Source organism: Artemia franciscana, chromosome 12 (genome assembly GCF_032884065.1).
Source record: "Artemia franciscana chromosome 12, ASM3288406v1, whole genome shotgun sequence".
NCBI lineage: Eukaryota > Metazoa > Arthropoda > Branchiopoda > Anostraca > Artemiidae > Artemia > Artemia franciscana.
Genome location: NC_088874.1, coordinates 31,745,872 through 31,768,836, shown reverse-complemented (window position 1 = coordinate 31,768,836; position 22,965 = coordinate 31,745,872). Strand labels below are relative to the sequence as shown.

Below are 22,965 nucleotides of genomic sequence, written 5' to 3'. Positions count from 1 at the left end.
TATACAACATTCTTGGCTGTCCCATTGTCTGTGCATATAAATAGATTGTCAGGTTTACCGACTCTTGAACATGCAACATATAATTGTCCATGGGAAAAACAATCTGTATTCAGATCTATACCTCATTATCCTAATGATTGCCCTTGAGCTTTGTTGATGGTGATTGCTAATCAAACATTCCCTGTGTCCCCGTCGTCATTTATATATCCCCCTGTGCCCCCCGTGTCCCCCTTGTAGTTGTTTCCCTGTGTCCCGGTGTCCCAGTCTGTAATTTCTCTTTGAGTGTCCCGGTCGTCATTTGTGTTCCGGTGTCCCGGTCTGTAATTTCTCTTTGAGTGTCCTGGTTGTCATTTATATTCCCTATGTCCCGGTCGTCGTTTGTGTCCCGGTGCTTTGTTGATGGTGATTGCTAATCGAACATTCCCTGTGTCCCCGTCGTCATTTATATATCCCCCTGTGCCCACCGGCGTCCCCTTTGTAGTTGTGTCCCTGTGTCCCGGTCATCATTTATATTCCCTGTGTCCCGGTCGTCATTTGTGTCCCGGTGTCCCAGTCTTTAATTTCTCTTTGAATGTCGCGGTCGTCATTTATATTCCCTGTGTCCCGGTCGTCATTTGTGTCCCGGTCGTCATTTGTGTCCCGATGTCCTAGTATGTAATTTCTCTTTGAGTGTCCCGGTCGCCATTTATATTCCCTGTGTCCCGGTCGTCGTTTGTGTCCCGGTGCTTTGTTGATGGTGATTGCTAATCGAACATTCCCTGTGTCCCGGTCGCTTTTTCTTTGAGTTTCCCGGTCGTAATTTATATTCCCTGTGTCCCGGTCGTCATTTGTGTCCCGGTGTCCCAGTCTGTAATTTCTCTTTGAGTGTCGCGGTCGTCATTTATATTCCCTGTGTCCCGGTCGTCATTTATGTCCCGGTCGTCATTTGTGTCCCGGTGTCCTAGTATGTAATTTCTCTTTGAGTGTCCCGGTCGTCATTTATATTCCTGTGTCCCGGTCGTCATTTGTGTCCCGGTGCTTTGTTGATGGTGATTGCTAATCGAACATTCCCTGTGTCCCGGTGTTCAGGTCGTCATTTGTGTCCCGATGTCCCGGTCTGTAATTTCGTCAGTCGACAAACATGACGTCAGTCGACAGACAAACATGACGTCACTCGACAGACATAACACACAGACAACTTATATATATATATATATATATATTTAATAAAAAAAAAATTAAGAAACATCTTATCCAATAATTAATCTAAAAGGTTACTAGGGCTAATGCACCGAAATGATATGGGCGAGTGTCAGGCAAGTGATTAAGAAAATGCGGGGCAAGCAAGGAGTGCTTAGGTCATATTATATTTCATTAACTTGTGTTCTTCTCTCTGTGTCCCATATTGGTCATATGTCATATGGCCATATATATATCAAATTATGGGCTATTTTATAACCAAAAAGCGTATTAGTTATAACTAGATTGTTATACCTATAAAATCACAAAAGTTTGTAGCCATTGCTGTTTGCGTATGTTTGTGGGTGGTAAATATTATTATTCCCGTTTATTTAAATTGTGCTAGCCTATACTACTGAGCATACGATTAGTTGAAAAATTGACACTGCAGCAAACTCTAGAATATATCTAAAATTACCTCCCCCACCTTGCCTTTCATCATCTCCTAGAAACTCCTTTTTGCCTACTCCAATTGCCTTACAAACTCCCCTGCAAAAAGGTATCTAGGCTGCAGCTTATTTTAACCGATATCATGCAAGTATCTTCAATAGGAAGGATTAAAGTTGGACCACATCCCTCCAAGGATCTATATTTACTAGTAGATTGGAAGCCACTCATGATCTTGAGGGTGGCTTTTAGATATTTTTGTCGTGTTTCACATTCGACGTGAAGAATTGATATTCTAGAACCAATGACCGTCTATTCTGCAAACCCCCTGATTTTTGAAGATTTCGGTGGATGCTGCTTTTTGTTTCGGAAATTCAAGCTTTCAGATGTAACTGATTCATTTCCAAAAAGCTTGGATTCAATTGGAAAATTTATGTGTCATAAACTTTTTCTTTGTATCAATTACTTTGTATCTATAACGTCATTTTCTTAGGTATTGAAGCAGAAGTTGAGGGTTCGTCGACGAACTACTGCTGAGGAAGAACAAAAATTGCAGCAAGAGGAAGACAAAGCGAGACTTTTATTCGGATCACAACTTGTTGTAAGTTTTTTTTTCCTTTTTGGCTTCAATAATTTCTGTGACCACACTGGCTAATCATGACAAAATGAAAAAAAAAACAGTAAAGAAGACAAAAACGAGTATAATACAAGCCAGTGAATAACGTAGACTATTATGCAAATATTTCGGTGAAGACCTCCGCTTGACCACCCTCAGTGCACGAGTAACAAGGTGACAAAAAATATTTAAAGGTGACAGTTACCCTTTCACCGTTACATTGAGAGAAGGTAGTCATATTTTAGTTCTTGTGTTTGTTTTAAGCTTTGATTTTTTTTTTTTTTTTTTTTTTTTTTTTTTTTTTTTTTTTTTTTTTTTTTTTTTTTTTAGGGTAGCAGCTACCCTTTCACCGTCACAATGACAGGGTTGTCATATTTTAGCTCTTGTGTTTGTTTTAAGGTTTGATTTTTTATATTATCCTTGAATTTTTATGATATTTTTTTTTATTGTGGTGCACTGAGGACGGTCAAGCGGAGGTCTTGACTGAAATATTTGCATTATAGTCTATGTTTTTCACTGGCTTGTATTATCCTCATTTCCGTACTTTTGAAGGGTGAGATAAATTTTTTCCATGAAAATATAAAAAGGTCATTTTCAATACTGTCGCTGGTACCTCAGTAATTATACCAGTTCAACTAGAGTAAAAATAAAATAGTTTTTATATTTCTTTTTTAGAAAAAAATGAGGTTATGAATCGACTAGGAAAAAGATTAAAAAGAAAAAGCAATTTTTTCCGATTAGATCACCGATAACCAATTTTCAGTGATTGGGCTATAAGCCAATGGAACCAATTCCGGAAAATACAAAGAGGAGGCAAGAATTTTGTTCTATTCTCTGCATGATGATGAAAAACGGCATTTTCCAAAATTCCAAGGGTAAAATTCGCTTGATAGAAAACAAGATGTTTTGATAAAAAACAAAAACAATCTAAAGGTATTTTTACACATATAGGAGGGTAACTTTACCCCCTTCCTGTAGGTGCGCCTGTATAGAACATGGCAAAGAAACAAACAATTATTAATTATAATGATAAAGAGTATCATAATTCTAGTGATTTCTATTCAATTCTATTGAATATTCTAGTGATTTATGTGCTAATTTCGTGACCTTTTTCAAGAGTCAAGTCATTTTTGTCACTGGGTTCCAGGGTTGCCATCCAGTGAAAAAAAAAAAGACTAGATTCTTGAAAAAGGTCCTCGAAATTAGCACATACATCACTAGAATCTATATATATAAAAATAAGTTGTCTGTGTGTGTGTGTGTGTCGAGTGACGTCATGTTTGTGTGTCGACTGACGTCATTATAAGGATTGAGCTGTATGCGGCATGAAGTTGTTTGTCGACTGACGTCATGTTTGTCAACTGATGAAATTGCATACCGGGACACAAATGACGACCGGGACACAGGGAATATAAATGACGACCGGGAACCTCAAAGAGTAATTAAAGACTGGGACACCCGGACACAAATCACGACCGGGACACAGGGAATATAAATGACGACCGGGACACAGGGACACAACTACAACGGGGGCGCCGGGGGCACAGGCGGGATATATAAATGACGACCGGGACACAGGGATTGTTCGAATAGAAATTACAGACCGGGACACCGGGACACTGGGAATATAAATGACGACCGAGACACTCAAAGAGAAATTACAAACTGGGACACCGGGACACAAATGACGACCGGGACACAGGGAATATAAATGAAGACCGGGACACAGGGACACATCATTAGAATAATGAGGTATAGATCTGAATATGGATTGTTTTCCCATGGACAATTATATGTTGCATGTTCAAGAGTCAGTAAACCTGACAATCTATTTATATGCACAGACAATGGGACAGCGAAGAATGTTGTATATTCGCATGTTTTACGTGGTTAAAAACATATATATATATATATATATATATATATATATATATATATATATATATATATATATATATATATATATATATATATATAAATATATATATATATATATATATATATATATATATATATATATATATATATATACCTGTCTATATTCACAGATGGGACACAGGGACACAACTACAATGGCGCATAACTAATATGGCGCGTAACGACTTATGCGCGTGGGGGCGCGGCACCCCACCAACTAGGTGTTGGGGTGGCGCGAAGCGCCACCCCAACAGCTAGTATTCAATAAAAATCACTAGAATTATGATACTCTTTATCATTGTAATTAATAATTGTTTCGTTTCTTTAACATGTTCTGTACAGGTGCACCTACAGAAAGGGGGTAAAATTACCCCCCTAGTTGTGGAAAAATTACCCTTGAAATTTTGAAAAATGCCTATTTTCATCTTCATGCAGAGAATAGAACAGAATTCTTGCTTCCTCTCTGTATTTTCCGGAATTGGTTCCATTGGCTTATAGCCCAATCACAGAAAATTGGTTATCAATGATCTAATCGAAAAAATTTGCTTTTTCTTTTTAATTTTTTTTCCGTGTTGATTCATAACCTCATTTTTTTCCCAAAAAAATAAAGAAACTATTTCGTTTTTACTCTAGTTGAACTGGTATAATTACTGAGACACCAGCGACAGTTTTGAAAATGGTCTTTTTATATTTTCATGGAAAAAATTTATTCCACCCTACACAAATTTAGATAAGCATCGGTCTTATTGCTTCTTTAATAAAAAAGAGGTACTTGTTAACTATATGGAACACACCCAAGAATTAAAGTTATGTTAATTGTAATAAAATTGCCAAAATATGATAAAATTTTATATTTTAGTTTGTATAATGATATAGTTTGAGCTATATATTTGCACATTAGGGGAGGGGGGGAGGCTAAAGTAACTTAACCTAACCTTAACCCCGACCCCTAATGTGCTAATATATAGCCCTAGTTATACAAGTCCAGTGCATTCTGTCACCGTTATTTGTCTTTGTGGCTATGAAATTGGTTTTCATAGATCGTATATTATCCTTATTATCCTTAGCAAATTATCTTTAGCATACTTTCATCCCCAAACCTGTCCTCAGGGCCTGCGTGGGTCATACTAAATTTAAATGTATAATTCTGGAACCTTTCAACTATGCTAAACAAAATGGTCCAAACTTTGATCGAAAAATTTTTAGGAAAAAAAACGGAGGTGAGAGGAGGGATAGTAGCCGTCTGATCTCTTTGTTCAAATAAAAGTGACACCAAAAATTTCTATTTCTGTTCAAATGAGCCCTCTCCTGATGTTTTAGGACTTTTGGTTCAATACGATCTCCCATGGAAAAACAATTCGAAATAACACGCATGCGTGATTTTTCTTCTGGCGAATAATACAAAATTCAATATTTTTGCAGATAGGGGCTTGAAACCTTTACAGTAGGGTTCTCTGGTACGTCGAATCTAATGGTTAGGCAAATTTTCGCAGTTTCCTAGCCTTTTATGGGTAAAACTAAGCTTAATGAATCTGAAATGTTTGGAATCAACATAACAAGCCGATGATACATCGATTGATGTCAAGATTCCGTTTCTATAGTGTCGGCTCCAAAAATAAGGTCTTCACGCAACGAACTATAGTCACTCCATTCTTACAGTTGGTATGTTTAGCACATAAATCCGAACACTTAAAGAATAGGACGTTAACTGTGTCATTTTGTTAAAAATAGTTCCAAGGTCACATAAAGAAAACTCTGGACTTGACACAACCCCCCGGGGACCGGGGACAGGCGTTGTAAGTTATGTCTTGGGGGTATATATTGTTCTTGTAGAAGGGAGACTCGTATAAACTTCAGAGAGGGCTCATTTGATTGAAACTGAAAGTCCTAGTTCACTTTTTTCCCCAAAACCATCCGATAAAAATTTTGAGATAGCCATTTTGTGTGAACTGGTCCAGCGATCAGATTAAAAAAAAACTTTGGGGTCAACACAGCCCCACCACGAAACTGTACTTATATCATTCTTGTCATCAACTTCTGACATTAGTTTTTCAATTGTGTTTGGATTCTTTTCAAGTCCATGCTCAATAACCTTTTGGATTATTTATGGATTAGAAATATTTATCATCTTCAGTATCTCTGATTGTATGAGATCAATATTGATCAGTGGCCTCACGGAAAACAGGAAAGAGGGGCTTTAATGTATTTATAAAAATTTCGAGAATGGGGAAAACATCTTCCATGGAAAGCCTCCCTCCACCAATTGAAACCTATGATATTGATATTAACAGACTCATTTCTTCGACTAGAAACATCTGATGTACAAACAAAAACGAACGACTAAGGCATTGCTTATAAATAATAATCACAAAAAATTTCAGAGTTTGGGGTTCAAGCATTGTGACAATGTACATAGTACATGTGGCTCTCCTAAAAAGCTGCTACAGAAAACAAAGCCATAACTTTTACCATTTTGGGTACTTTTAAATGTTTTTAAATAAAATGCAAGAAAGAATGGTACCAAATCACAGTTGCAAACTGGGCTGCTCAATCCAATCTGAGATTTAAAGTTTCACTTCTGCAATGGATTGATTTGTAGGTTTCCTAGATCTACTTCAATATATACCCCCAGGTAGGTAGTAGGTAGACCAGGTAGTAGGTAGGCAGTCAGTAGGTAGACCTACTTCTTTCTACTGCTTGTTGGACCGAATCTATCATTGTATATTTAACAGATATTTGATAACCTTAGGTTGTCATTGACATCCACTAGCATTATTTCCCTGAAATCTGTAGGAGAGACAGAACTTTTGATTTCAGATTTCAAAGACATAATTTTATGCTCTGTGCGAGTCTGAACCTTGATCATTCCTAATATCTTTGCCTTCAGATCAGGGGACTTTTGTTTTGTTTCGAATTTCTGTATGTGGTGATTTTTTAACTGTGATTAACAAGAATGCAAACCTTAGAAAGTTTTGTTTGCATAAAGTTTCTGTGTTGCTATGGCCCGCAAGCTATTTGCAATAAATCTTGTCTTATATCATACAGAGCTGAAACTTAATAAAGAGCAAACCACTTTTTTGAAGGTATCCGAAATATATTTTTTTATCGGAGTAAAGGTATTGAGGGTATTTTTCTGTTAGTCACTTTTTTTCTGGTAGCTTTTAATTCTTTTTCATACTCAACTAAACTCTATTTCCTGTGCTTTTAAAGTACTCTTCATGGTTGTGACAGCGCTGTTTGATTTTGTCCCATCTTTTCTTGTCGACAGCCTTCATATACTGAAGATCTTTTTCCGCATTTTGTAGTATATTAATTTTCTTCTTTTTGTATCGTTACCTCTACTGCCAACTGTAAACTGGATAATTATTAAGATCTGAATTACCTTATAAGTAGGTCCTTCATTATTAAAAACTTCTTTCCAAAAACGTCTTTATAAAAAGTGAGAAGATGATTGCATTAACTTTCAAGTGAACCTCTAATCATATCTATGATTTTTCCCTCGTCAGCCTCCCTTCTGGAAAAGAACAAAAAATACAGTATAAGTGGCTTATCATCAAGTTTCCTGTATCTAAGAAAGAGGTATCGAAGTTTTGATGATTATAGACCTAAATATTCAATCAAAGTAATGTTACTTTTTGGCATACACAAGAAACATTGTTGATTCAAATTCCTGTATCCATCAAGTATCCTGTTCAGTGTTGTTAGGTGCTAAAATGTGATTTTCTCCTGTTTTATGACGAATGGCTGACAAACTTAAGTCAAGGGTTTCCAGATATGGAAATGTTTTGGGCGAACTTCCAATTTTAATATGCTTATCGTTTTATTGGGTGATATAGTCTCATAGGGTTGTTCTAGAATTCACCTAACTTTATTTTCGTCATTACTTTTAGCTTTAAGCTTAACATGGACTGTAGTTATCATTCCTAAATCAGTGACAAACGGTAATTCTTTTACATTTGTAATGGATCAAAGAAATCCCCCAACGGATTGGGAGTATGTCGTAAGGAAAAATTTAAGGGAAATATAATCTACTTTGGAGGATGTAAACAGGGGGCTTTGGATTGATTGAAAAGGAGGAGGAGCGTGCGTAGCTGTTTTGACCTCAGGCAGATTGGAGCTGCAGTGATTGCTTAGTAGTAGTAGTAGTGTACGCACTATTGTATGAGAGAGGTAAAAACACCAAAGGACTCAAAGCAAAAAGACAAGAACTGGACATTAAGCAACTTCAGATGACTGTTAAATATCTTTTTGAGAACACAAACGTTGGTTTTAGAATAAAGAATTTTAAAGTATCTCAAAATAATTGTTTTAATCCCTATTCTTTTTTCAGCCTGGTGATAGCAAATCTGGAAAAAGAGGCCTGTTCAAGTCATCTAAGCCAAAGTAAAGTTTTTTCTTTTTTACTGATTTATTTATCCGTTAATAAAATTGCTGTCCGTTGAATCTATTGTTTGTTAGGACGATGATGATAAGATAACGGGATGATAGTTATGATTTCCATTTATATACGGAGAAATATTGTGTTTTTTTCATAAGTTAGAGGATTCATGGTATTTCATCTGGCTGAAGGGAGCCTCGAACTAGCGAGCGTATTGTCACTAAGCTAAGAGTTGTCGGCCTTTCTTTGAGCAAAAAACTTACTTAATGGTTTTTTGCCAACTTTCTTTGGTTGGCAGCTCTGTCTTATCTCCATAGCATGACAGAAGTGTTTCTGTTTCTTTTTTTTTCAATTATACTATTTATACTTTTATTATCTTCAGTAACGACGTTAGTGGTAAAATAACGTTGCAAAACAGTTTACGTTTCTAAGTTTTGTAACTCAGTCGTTTTAAAAAAGTTAAATTTTTTTTTATATAAACCAAAGGACTCAATTCCAACAGTCATTCTTCTTCTTCTTCTATATCACTAAACGCGGGCATCCCAGTCGAGACTATTGAGCCCTTTTCCTTTTGACTCATTCTGTGAGATCAGAGCTACTGAATAGGTTATTTGGCAAGGTCTGCCAAATTTTTTTTTAAGGAGTGTGTCATATTTTTTCCGAAAATGTGCTTTTTGTGTCATCTCAGATTCCATAATGTGTCACAAAATGTGTCATATTTTTTTGCTACAAGTGGTATCATATTTAATTGTCAAATCTTTATTTAGAGTTTTGAATATGTAATCTTTTCCAAATCAGTTCAAAAAGGAGTAAACTTAACCTTATCCTATTATCTTGGGATCATGACTTTTTTGTGACGTCATGAAAGAAATAGAAACATTCGATTAAATTAATGTTACGCAGTATGAATTTGTGTCTGGGCGGCCAACGAGACAAGTTTACATTTATAAAAGTTTTAGGAACAATCAATTCCGATAGCAAATTGAAAATAGACTTTTCGTATGACGTCGTAATCGTAATCGGCTCTATACGTAATCGGCTTTATTGGCTAAGCTTTTTATTAACTCAATATGTAAGCCATTCAACCAGCTTCAATCTATTGTTTTTGTCATAGTTTTTGGTGCCTTTTTTGGCCAGATGGATTATTCTGAAGGAAAGACATCTCTGGAAATTTGTAATCTTGTCCGAGGTTGGATACCCCTCCTGTACTCCTAAAAATGGGAGCAGCTGCTTATGCACACAGCTCTGGTAAACTGCATGCTGTTTAATTTTTACTATTAAGCACGTACCAGTTGGCTACATCAAACACTCAATCAAGAAGAATTCAGCGTGCATTTTGATTTGAAATTTCCGCCAATGGCTGTTTTTTTGCGTGGTTTAAATTTTAAACACGGTAATGGCATCTGTCCTGTATTCTGCACTGTTTGTGTACTACTGCACCGTTAGGCAGCGCTATTCCCTTCCATTAATTTGTAGCTTTTCTGGAGGTAGAAAATTGAATTTTTACTTTTCTTTTATTACCATTTAAAAATCAAGACTAGGATGACAAAAATATGTCATTTTTTGAAAAATGTGTCATTTTTGTCGATTTTGTCATTTTCTATTGAAAAATGTGTCATTTTCGTCGATTGTGTCATCATTTCGTCTGAATGTGTCATTGTGTCACGCAACATCAAATTGTGTCATTTTGACACAAAATGTGTCAATTTGGCAGCCTTGACATTAATGACTACATTTTCTTTTTTTTTCTTCAGTCGTCATACTTCTGTTGCCGAAGGAAATCGTTAAGCTTAGGTGAAGCCCTATAGGCAATTATATCTTATTATATCCTTGACGGGTTTTCTTAGTGCATAATTTGCTTCATTTAATTGTCTGATATAGAAGATAAGAAAACGAAACAGATTGAGATAATAACGTATGCCTCTATTTCTTGGATAATTATTGTTTGCATTTCTAAGTATTTTATCTATGAATCATAATCAACGGAACATCTTAAAGTTTGTTATAATTCGGGATGACTTTTATGAGGCTTGAAATAAAAATGATTTTTGTTTCAGTGCCAGTAAGTACGAAACACAAATTCTCAAGTATGTGCCTAAAGTGAAATTAATTTTTTTTTAAAGTGTAATTAGGTGCTTATTTAAATGTTTAAGTGCATATTAACCCTTGGTTCCCCTATATATAATTTCTTTATTGCGAAAAATCACATTAAAAAATCGGACACGAAGTTCACATTCTACCGCGACAATATTTATAGGAGGTAACGCTAAACAATTTATTTGCTTTCGATTTTGAAATAACAGCATATTTATTCAGCTTTTAAAATAGCCTACGGCAAGGTCTATATCTTATCATGTTACTGTAAGAGACTGGGATGCATCAAACAATGTAATGATTGAAAAGCTCTCAATACTTTTGGTACATTTTCTTAATACCTCAAGCAAGAAAAATTAAAAATAATTTCTGAGAAATAAGATATAATTTACAGCTTTTGACAAAAAGAGTGCTACAACAACTGAAATACCAATATATTGAACGATCACGGATAACTTTTGATTTGGAAAAGCTAACTGTAAGCTAGAAATTCAGCGTCGTCACCTTAGGAAAAATACGCATATCAAAAACTGATTATTTTGAAATACAGCATTTTGGTTATGTTGATAATGATAATGTTGAAAATAAGACACGAAATTATTTTTTAATAGGAATTTTTTTCAATTTGCACCTCAAGGTACGAAACCATCGGTTTCTTTAAAAAAGAAAATAAATGTCGGAATTCTTCAGATTCTGTGAAATTCATATAAAAATGAGCTCCTTCATTGGAGCCAAAACTAGGAATCTTCGGGTTGGAGCCTGATTGGTGAATGAAATCGATTGATAAACTGCATCTAAAAACCAAAATGCTGTGTTTCAAAATAATCAGTTTTTGATATGCGTATTTTTCCTAAGGTGACGACGCTGAATTTCTAGCTTACAGTTAGCTTTTCCAAATCAAAAGTTATCCGTGATCGTTCAATATATTGGTATTTCAGTTGTTGTAGCACTCTTTTTGTCAAAAGCTGTAAATTATATCTTATTTCTCAGAAATTATTTTTAATTTTTCTTGCTTGAGGTATTAAGAAAATGTACCAAAAGTATTGAGAGCTTTTCAATCATTACATTGATTCTCTTGAAGTTTTCTTTTTTACTTTGTGTTACAGAATTTCAAGCTTCAATCATTTTTTTTTTTGCATTTTACCATTCTATCCAAAGAAGTAATTAAGCCTGTGTATTTCTAGTTTTGTAATTCTGTTTTGTTCACTAAAATTATTTAGCTTATTGAAGAGATCTCATTGCTTTTTTTGTTACTCGTGGAATTTTTTTTTATATTACGATGTCAATGCACTAAAATTTAGCTGAGAACCGCGTCCATTAAAACTAGGTCACAAGAAAAAAAAGAAGGTTATCAGTGAAAAATCTTAACGTCTTAAATAACCATAAAAGTTCAAAATATTTAGCTGTCACGTAGCTTAAGGTAATTTTTAGATTATAATCTTGATTCAAAACAGGTTTCTAAAGAGATAAACATAAAGAAAATATAATATTTAGTGAAAAATTAAAAGAATTATCACTCATTAGGGCAGTAGGGCATGGAGAAGTGGCTTTATTTATATAGGAATATAGTTTTCGGAAGGGTAGGGAGAGGTGTCAACTCTGTTGAAAGGTGTAAATTTGGAGGGAAAGCTAAAACTGTAAGGAATAATAACATATTAGGATCTTCCTCGAGGGCTCGGCTGAGAAATGGCCCCTTTGTCTTTTTTATTTAGCTTTCATCTAAAATAGCAGCAGTCACAATTAAATCGTCCAACTTTGATCCTGAGTCTGAACACATGTTATTTGATTTTAAAAGCCTCGAGTTTGAGAATTCCATGGAAGAATTTGTTTCCAAGTGAACAATTTTACTTTTGCACCATAAAAAAAACCATGCGTTCAAAATATTAAGCTGCCATACGGCTTAAGGTAATTCTTTTATATTTCAAACTTAAAAGCAACAAAAAATGTCAAATATTCTCGTCTGCCGGGTAGGTTTATCCTTCTTCCCTGCAAATGTTGAGGGGAGATCAACAAAATTACGACTCTTCCTGAAGTTTAAAGAAAAAACGATGAGAATAGCTTTCAGACTGAAAATGCAGCATTAATGTTGCATCCAAATGTAGTATTCTCCGCGAAACAAGCTTTCGGGTGCTCTCACTATAATGTGATATCCCAAAAGTGGATTATTTCGGTAGATTTTTTGGGGCTTGTTTTGATACCTTTAGGGTGTTTTTCTGCGTTGACAATTCGGCAACATTGAAACGGTCTAAAGCAATTTATTTAAAAAGTAATCACGATCACTGTTTGAAATTCTCCCTTTAATTCATCTCATCGTTACCTATAAAGTCTTGTTCTAGGCCCATTGGTAGTTGGGTATGTGGTGACTGATTTTCTGGTCTTCCAAGATTCTAACATGCTCCACAAAGTGTTTCATATTGTAGTCAAGGAAATAATCAGAGCCTAACCCACAGGCCTACTTCTATTTTCTTATGGGCATAGGCTAATTATTATGCTTCTTGGTAGGACAGTTCTGGGTAAAATTCCAGTAAATTGACTTCTTGCTATCTTGGAAAGGGTTTAGCTTAGGAAAATGAAACTTCCAGGGATGAATCTACAGATTAAAGTATGTTCTGGGAAGGTATTTTAAAGTACCCACCTCCACTCCTTCTCCCTCTAAAGGACCCTGAAATTTGCCTACATGACAGGTACTATACCTGTTGAAATTTTGACAAAACAACATTTTACTTTAATTTCAGTTAATAGCCTAGTTTTTTCTCTGCCTTTAGCTCTGAAAATGTAATTCCTGTTATTTGAGTAGAATTCTTAGCCATATCAATGTTTTTTTTAGAATTTAGGAAATGTATTTGCATATCTTTAAAACCTTATCAAATGGAATTGAGCACAGTTATGAAGCTGAAAACAATTTTGTTGTACTTCGATTAAGCTGGAGATCAGTAAAAGTTCTAGTCCATTGACTTCTTGCTATTGTCTTCTTTGTTTGTAGTTGTTTTGGTAAAATTCTAGTCCATTGACTTCTTGCTATCTTGGAAAGTTATAGGGCTAGAAAATTGAAACTTTCAGGAATGTTTCTACAGGCTAAAGTATATCCTGGGAAGTTATTTTGAGATCCCTAACTATACCCCTTCCCCCTCCTCTATATAACACAGTTTTTTGTGCATTACAGCTTAAATCTTCAGTCAAATTTGATCATATATTACTATTAAAAGTGTAAATCCTTGCTTACCTTAGAAAAATTCAACTTTTCACTGTTTTTTAAGCTACTATATTCCATAAATAGTTCACCAGCATTGAAAAACAATTATTACCTTTTATGGTATGGTTCAAAATGGAATGTAGGCATTTAAACGCGCCCCCTGTTTGAAACGTCTTATCTTTAAATGGCTTTTCACAGAGGTAATACAGATAAGACTTTGAACTTTTAAGAGACTTCTCACTCAAAATTATGATTCATTGCTACAATTGGGTAAGGTTTATGTTATATGTGTGTCAATAACATTTATTTTGTAAATCATAACAGCATAGAGAAAGTCAATTTCTTCAACAAGGCCCAATAATGATTCTTAGAAACCTGAAGAGAGGCAAAACAGAAATTTAGTGGGAAAAATAAGCACAAGTCCTAAATACATGATTGACATAACCATAACAGATACACACTCTTTGGGGGAGTTTGGGGTGGGGGGTTAGGTTTATTGGCATAACCATAACATATTGATTGACATAACCATAACAGATACACACTCTTTGGGGGAGTTTGGGGTGGGGGGTTAATTTGAAAAAATTAGAAAGACATATTTGTAACTTACAAATGGGTGATCAGATCTTAATGAAGTTTGATATTTAGAAGGATCTTGTGCTTCAGAGCTCTTATTTTAAATCCCAACCAGATCCAGTGACATTAAGGGGAGTTGGATGGGGAAACCGGAAATCTTGGAAGACGTGAAAATTGAGGTATCTTTATCTTGCAAATGGGTGTTTGGATCTTAATGAAACTTGATCTATAGAAAGATCTTATGTCTGAGATGCTTATACAGAAATTACTCTGTTTATGAAAGGGGTTTTTCCTCCTCAACGCCCTGCTTTTTATGCTAAAGTTTGACACTTTCTGTTAACTTTACTTTTTAAAACAGTAAAAAACTTTAGTGTAAAGAGTGGGGTATAGAGGAGGAAAAGGCCCTTTCATATATGGAATAATTTCTGTTCATTTTAAGTTTTAATGTTGCTCCTTACTTTCAGTTAAAAACACTTGTTTTTTTAATTTAATTTATACCATAGTTTTATAAATATATATTTAAAATTATCAAAATAAACCAAAAATAAGCCCTTAATAAACATTAATTACAACACAACTATCCAGAAAAGAAGTGTACAAAGGAAAGTGTTTTCAAACAAAATGAAGTGGTGAGGGTTATTGTGCATGTGTTGGGCTAAGACAGAATCAAAATTCTTGGGCCTTTGGTGCAAACTATGACTTTGTTGATTGAATATTTGTGTTTCAACAATCCCTTCTCCCAATTGTTGGCGTTTTACCAATATAGAAGATTTAAAAATGTTACACACCCTTAAAATTTGAAAACTGGTATTTTTCACATTTCTAAATCACTTTCATAGGGTGGTATCCAGGAAATTTCCAAGGGGGAAGGGGTATTAAAGATTTTTTTGAGGAATCTCTATAAAACAAAAACTATGAAACGTATGAAAGACTTGTTTATATTTGTTTCATTACGTTTTTACGAGTTGGAGAAAGGTTTTGGACAGGGGGTACATACCCTTTAGCCCTCCTGGATACAGCTTGTTTTTTCCTAGCCTATTTGAATTTAATGGGAAAAGATTGTATTAATTTTCTCATAACCTCCCACATATTTACATTCTCATTAAAACAAACAGTCTTCTCAATATTTGAACTCCACATTAATTACTCTTTTAAATACCAGATGACACATGGAAAGGTAATTATGGGTGACATGACAATTCCCCCAGAAGCCAGAACAGCTTTCCAGGATCTGAAAGGAGCTTTTGATGAAGTTATAAGGTATTTTAGCATTCTTATTTTTAATATATTTGTGGAAAATTTATAATTATGGAAATATCATTAAAGACTGCTTACACATCCATAAGTTGTTGATAAGTGTTCTTTGTGTTTGTTGAGTTGAGAGATCCCATCTAAGACAGTGTCAAATAACACAATTTAGGAAGTGTAAAATGCGTTTTGAAAATATAGCAGGGGGGGGAATTTGTTTTTCTTTTTCAAAGAAAACACAAATAAAGGCATTTTCAATGAAAATATAAAAAAATATAAGAATGCTTATTTTTCCCACTAAATTTCTGTTTTGCCTCTCTTCAGGTTTCTAAGAATCATTATTGGGCCTTCTTGAAGAAATTGACTTTCTCTATGCTGTTATGATTTGCAAAATAAATGTTATTGACACACATATAACATAAACCTTACCCAATTGTAGCAACGAATCATAATTTTGAGTGAGAAGCCCCTTAAAAGTTTGAAGTCTTATCTGTATTACCCCTGTGAAAAGCCATTTAAAGATAAGACGTTTCAAACAGGGGGTGCGTGAAAAGCCACCCTGTGAAAAGCCATTTAAAGATAAGACATTTCAAACAGGGGGTGCGTTTAAATGCCTAGATTCCATTTTGAACTATACCATAAAAGGTAATAATTGTTTTTCAATGCCAGTGAACTAATTATGGAATATAGGAGCTTAAAAAACAGTGAAAAGTTGAATTTTTCTAAGGTAAGCAAGGATTTACACTTTTAATAGTAATATAGGATCAAATTTGACCAAAATATAAGCTGTAATGCACAAAAAACTGCGTTATATAGAGGAGGGGGAAGGGGTGTAGTTAGGGATCTCAAAATAACTTCCCGGGGATATACTTTAGCCTGTAGACACATCCCTGAAAGTTTCAATTCTCTAGCCCAACAACTTTCCAAGATAGCAAGAAGTCAATGGACTAGAATTTTACCAGAAGATCTATTTTGCAAGGTTTCACTTTTATAATGCACATATTTTTAAAGGTCAGGGCCCTCTAGAGGGAGAAGGAGTAGAGGTAGTTGCTTCAAAATACCTTCCTGGGATATACTTTAGTCTGTAGATTCATCCCTGAAAGTTTCATTTTCCTAACCTAAACCCTTTCTGAGACAGCAAGAAGTCAATTAACTAGAATTTTATCTAGTTCTGTGTTGTAACATAGAAATCAGGGTCAAACTTTAGTTTAGGAGCTATTTGCTATCAAAGAAAGTAGATGAGTCAGGTAAATAAAACTCAGGATTGTATCCAGACCCTTTATCATCTCCTTGAAAGATGTTTGAAGCACCTACTTCCACTCTTTCTTCTTGTAGAGGGCAATAACCTTTAACATTTTTTTTATAAAAGTGAAACCTTGCAAAATAGATTTTCTGCTCAAACACAACAGAATTATAGTGTTTTGACAGTCAAAACTTGTAGAAAAAGGTCAGTTTTAGTAGCCTAGCACAGAAATGCCTTCACAGTCTATTCTTTACTCCTGGATTGATTACTGAAAGTTTTACTCACCTGACTCAACTACTATCCATATAGCAAGAAGCCCCCTCAAGTAGAACTTTACCAAAATCAGGTAGGCTAGAAAATAGGTAGTTCTCAGGAATCTCCACTTTTTATAAGAAAACACTATTAATAAAAGAGTAGTAGGCTACTCATCAATTATTGAATTGGAGCTCTTTCCAAATAGAATAGTCATCACTCAGATAATGCCTAATTTTCAGACAACAACAATTGTCTAAATTGTCACTGCTTTTGTGATGAGTTAAGAGGCTTCAATGATGCCACTCATCAAAAAAACACTATGTCTGATAATGAAACTTTGGTAAATGTTTTGTTTTGTCACAAGCAGTCTAAAATGCATATCACTGCATATAGCAAGATTCTGATGATTGTATGTTGTTTCTTTGTCATTATCTCAGAAGCACATCCATTTTTTAGCATTCTAAAATCCCCTCCAATGAGACTAAAAATGAGTAAATTGCTCAGGTTTTGAAGCTGAGGGAAATGTTGGGGTTAGACAATATGAATGAATAATGATATTAAAACAAGATGCAATCATCCGAATCTAGCTATATGCAGTAATTCAAAAAAAATATCCTGCCTTCAAACTTTTAACACCACAGATTTCTTCCCTTGACTACCCATAATTTTCAGCAAAAATAGGATTGTAATGATAAAACATCATGAAGATAACAAACAAGGTTTAACCAGTCAGCTATAAGTAGGTTTTGTATTAGCAAAATTATTAGCAAAAAGTATTTTACTATTAGCAAAATTGGATGTTTGGTTTGTTCAAACAGCTGACTAGTTTAAACTTGAACATGAAAATGAACAATTTTGGATATTCATATTAATGGATGCAGAAGTTTTTAATTATCTTTTGACTTCCTACTATACAGAAATTACCAGTGATAACTGGAATTAGTATTTAAAATATAATTTCATTCATATTGTACTACCCCAACTTTTCCCTTGGCTTCAAAACCCTGTCCATTTTACACATTTTTAGTTTGCCCCACAGAGGAGAGGTGTCAACCAAAAATGGATTTGCTTCAACAATTGCTGAGTACTATAGACAGCTTGTGATGAAACTAAACAGTTGCCAAAACTTTTTATGGCCCTTGCCTACTCTTGCCTTGAGTTTGAATGGCACTTGCATCCCTGAAATACAAAACTGATACTAGAGCCAGGAAGGGAGAGGCACCCACCCTAATTTTTGGTAACTTGGTAAAAAAAAGTCAGTAAATTCATGGTGCTTTGTGCCATAATTTTTCCAATGCTGCTAAAATTCTTTGTTTGGTTCAATAAAGACCAAGAAAACACTGACATTTTATCTGAATAAATTTTGAACTTGGTTGGTAAACACAGCAGTTTTACTTACTCCTGCTGTGATTTCACAGACGGTGCCACAATTTTCCATTTGGTTAAATAAACAGCATTAAAATAGTGACATGGTATGCACCAAAATCTGAATCTCAGGTGGCAAATGCAGTGGTTTTACTGACTTGTGTAGGGATTTTACATATTGTATTCAAAGCAGACATTATGCTACTTACTGACAAAAACAGCTGGTAAAATTTCTTGTCCTATCAAAAATATATTAATAATTTGAACAACCCCTAAGTTCTATACCCTCTAATCATAGATGCCATTGCTATTAAGATTTTAGTACAAACAAAATTCATTGTAGCAACTGAGCCCCCTTCATGCCCTAGAAAATTTCCTGGTGACACCCAATACCTCTAATATATATTAAATGGTACAATTTTCACCTCCAAAACTTGAATATAATTGGACTGCTACAAACCATGTATCATTAAAGAAAATTTAAAACATGTCTAACTCAAGAAGCAGATATCTGCACTTAAAAGGAAGGACAAAAGAGGAACACTCTCACTTGCACCCCTAACATGTGTTTTTTTTTTCTTTTAATCAGTAAAATACTAGAACAAAGGCATTGTATATGCTCAAAGAACTTACAATAGGTGAATAACACTATTAGGAATGGATTTACAGCCAATGCAGGGCTACTAAGCAGCTATCTCAACATTTTCTTACCTGTAAAGCTTTAAAGATTCAGTGAAACTTAACTTGTGTATAGATTGATCAAAATTTTTGGTTTGACATTGATTTTTGAGTCTATTTCTTTTGTAATTTAGAGTTTTACAAAGCAATCTCCACAGTTCAAGTTGAATCATAAGCCTAGATTAAATCTTTAAGCCTAATTTGAATGAGAACCCTCTCTATACAATGTTAACTGACAGAGAGGAAAGTAGGTAAGGTTTAAGCTCAAAAGACATTTCGAGGTGAAAATAGTATATTTATGAAATAGAAAACACATTTCCAGACTTATATTTAGGTCATGGGCTCATTTCTAAAGGTTTATTTACTTAGAACAATTCTCTTCATGCATTATCATGTAAAGCTGTTGCTGTGGAAGGAGATAAAAGAGATAAAAGAAATAAGAGATAGAAGAAATAAGAGATAGAAGAAATAAGAGAAAAGAGATAGAAGGAGATAAAAGATGAGAGTATCTTTATGATGTACCCGAAATCAGGTCTTTGGAGGGTGCATATATGCCCCATTCTCTGCCTGATTCTAGCTTAATGTGCTCTACTAAAGATTTTATGAAGACAGGTATCTTTGAATGTGGAAAAAAGTTTTATTTCTCAGTTTGGGCTAAGTATTTACTTGGTCTCTTGGCAATTGTAAAGATAGCTCTGACATTTTTAGCCAGACTTATGTGTAGGGTACCTCTTAAATTAGGGCCCATTTTCAAGACTCCATGGTCAAATTTCTTGTGCCTTGGAAGTAGGAATAAACTAAATCTATGAGACTGTAAACATTTTTTGTGCCCTCATTTGGCTGTAAATGTAATTCTGAAACTGTTTTCACCAGAAAAAAAAATGTTTACTCTTAGAAATTAATTATCTGTCAGTTTGGAAAAATAAAGTAGATGGTTGTTTAAAAAAAACCTTCCTCCCTTGCTATGCTACTGAACAGCTCCCTCTGAAATTGACATTTTTGCCCATTTAAAAGCTATCAATCTGTGAACTGAAAACTGTGATAATTATAATAGTTGTTTTAAATTGAAGAAATTAAAGGTGAGTAAAAGAAAATTAATTGTCATAGATGTTTCATGTTGAAACATCTTGTTACACTTGGTAATGTTGTTTGTGGTAGTGCCGTCCCCCCCCCCCACACCCTCAGGCACACAGAAATAAATAAAAAGGAACACATCATTTTTACCTTTACTGAAAAGCAAATACATAGTTTAGATTAAAGTTTTCTTAAGCTAGTTGATTTTCTATACATTTGAAAGGTTTGATTTGAAAACCAGGACATATTTATAAATATTTTTGCATATTTGACTAATAAAACGAAACTGGATTTTATTAATTGTGGGAAGTCTGAATAGTTTTAAATTTATTGGTGTTATAATAAATAATAAAATGCTTTAAAAATTAACTTTGTTTTCAGCAAAGCACAAAATGAGGCTAATCCTTTTTTGAATGGTGAGGTAGGGCAGCCACATCACATTTAACTGTGATAATTTTAGCTTGTTAAAGTGTGCATTCTTTGTTGATTGAAATTCGTTTGTGTTAGGTATTATCCATTCATTTTTACTAACTTCTGCTCATTGTAAGTTTGTCTTATAAAAGCTAATGTCTTAAGTTTAAGTTTAATGTTTAATGTTTAAGTCTAATGTTTAAGTTATAGATTAGTTTTTCCTTTTTATTTACTTACTAACACATCAAACAGTAAGCAATAATGCTGGTTGCTATAGACACAAAACAAGGAATAAGCTAATTAGCAACACTAGCAACGCTTATAAATGTTAGAAGAAGACAGAAAGAAAGAAAAAAAAGCTTCTCATATCCAAAACCCATAAACTCAAACAAATGCCCATAACCAAAAAAGCAACTTATAACTAATAACTAAACTCTAAAACTCTTAACTAAACTCGAATTATTTTTTTTTCAGATTAAGCCTATAGCTATTTTCTCATTTGTTTATAATAACAGTAGCAATGCTGGCTAGTAAGTTTTATTAATCATAGCAGTGAATATAAAACATTGGTAGCTTTCTGACAATTCTAGAAAGAGTCGTTATGATAGGAAGGGTCTAGGTTGGAACAATCATGCTAGGAGAAATTGCACTTGAAAGTGTTCATGGTAATCTTCACTTTGATGAAAATAAAATATCATTTCTGAAAATATGTTCTTTCCTTGGTTTTGGTCAAACCACCTTTTGTGGTTGGAATTTATCTTACTCTACTGCTTCCAAGGCAACTTCGGTGAAGACAACTTGTGTAATATCTTAGATAAAGTGCTTGTATGTTAGATTTTATACAATATATTACTTTCTCCATAGAATTGAGTTGAAGAAATACATACAATCCAGATGACAGAGACAAAAAGGGACTTGGAAAATGCTGGCTCTAATTTAATACCAGAACCAAAGAAGGGTTTACTTACATCATTTTTGACAGGTGAAGCAATGGAAATTCCTGAGAAGTATCTGGTAGGTTTGTTAATTATGTAGCAATTTATATTTTCAAAAAATTAATTTGTATAATGAATAGCGCTATGATTATAAAGCCACCAAAAAATTGAGATCCTAATAATATCTGACTGTCAAAACAATTAAATTAAAAAATCGGAGTTTAAAAAAAAAAAAAAAAAAAAACTGGGCGTGATCCTTTTTGAAGGATCTTCCAATATACACAAAATAGTAGAAAAACAAACATACAGACAAAGCGAAGACAAACATGGAAGTATGTTAATGATTGTTTTTATATCAGATGGTTGTTTTTTGATGATGTGTTCAAAAAGTGTAAAAGTGTGACACTTTTATATATACATATAGGACTTAAGTCATGAAAATTTCTTTTCATGACTAAAGTCCCTCCATTTGCCCATTGTGGTTGCGAGTTGTGGGGGACTGGCACGGTGAGACGATTTGAGTCTCTGCTGGTTTATGTAGATTAAAAAAGTACCAGGGCTACTTAATATTTTTAGAAGTTTGGCTCTTAAAGGTGACCGAGGTTCACTATACCTGCGTCATAAGAGGACAATACAGATAATTAAAGTTCTGGTTACAAGTATTATGTTTGTCCACTGTCTGTGTAAGAACGCAGATTGCAATTAGATGTCGAGTCATAGGCAGTGCAATAGCGCTGCTTAAGTAAAGAACAATGTGGGTGCTATGTCTAATTTACTTTTTGTTTTGTTTTTTTGTTTTCCTAGACCAGGGCACTTGGGATAGAAGGAGTTGCCATAGAAACTTCGAAAGGAGCTCATTCGATTGCTGATTGAAAGGGCTAGTGCCCCTTTTATGCTCGAAAGTGATTGGAGGGCAACCAGTCCCCTCCCTATGCTCATCATTTCCCCAAAGGCATCCAATTAAAATTTTTAGATAGCTATTTTGTTCGACGTAGTTGAAAGGTGCGGGAATTATGTCTTTGAGGATGTCAACCCCCCGAAGTTCTCAGGGCGATTCGTTTATTGTTTACAAATAGTATTTGTTATTGAGAAAGGTATGTATTTTGAACTTTACTTTCCAAAAAGAAAAAGGGCGTTCACGTGAGCCTTTCAGGGAATATTGAGTAGAACGTTAAACTAAATCGAAACATATTGTGTATATGCAGATTGCCAAAACGGTATAACTCAGGAATGAATGAGTGTGTTATTTTGGAACTTTCAGGAAATGATCAAAGAGATTATCAAAAAGGCAATATTTGCATGCTACCACTACTGTTGGGACTACAACCACTACTACTACCTCACTACCCCATTTACAATGTTGAGGGGAAATTCGAA

General features: G+C 34.4%; 2 protein-coding genes and 1 long non-coding RNA gene across 5 annotated transcripts in view; all 3 read left to right on the top strand.

The window, feature by feature from the left end:
- Window positions 1-8,581, top strand: part of LOC136033989 (protein hobbit-like) — a gene marked incomplete at its 5' end in the record, with an annotated part of 45,289 nt that extends 36,708 nt beyond the window's left edge. The window contains 2 exon segments of the mRNA XM_065715024.1: window positions 2,099-2,206; window positions 8,469-8,581. Of these exon segments, the coding sequence (XP_065571096.1) occupies window positions 2,099-2,206; window positions 8,469-8,525 (165 nt within the window).
- Window positions 1-22,965, top strand: part of LOC136033997 (uncharacterized) — a 501,602-nt gene that overhangs the window by 276,345 nt on the left and 202,292 nt on the right. The window lies entirely within an intron of this gene.
- Window positions 12,888-22,965, top strand: part of LOC136033992 (cyclin-dependent kinase 10-like) — a 52,252-nt gene continuing 42,174 nt past the window's right edge. The window contains exons 1-2 of the mRNA XM_065715028.1: window positions 12,888-12,962; window positions 21,518-21,667. Of these exons, the coding sequence (XP_065571100.1) occupies window positions 21,548-21,667 (120 nt within the window). The 5' untranslated portion in view covers window positions 12,888-12,962; window positions 21,518-21,547. The remainder of the gene's footprint in view (window positions 12,963-21,517; window positions 21,668-22,965) is intronic.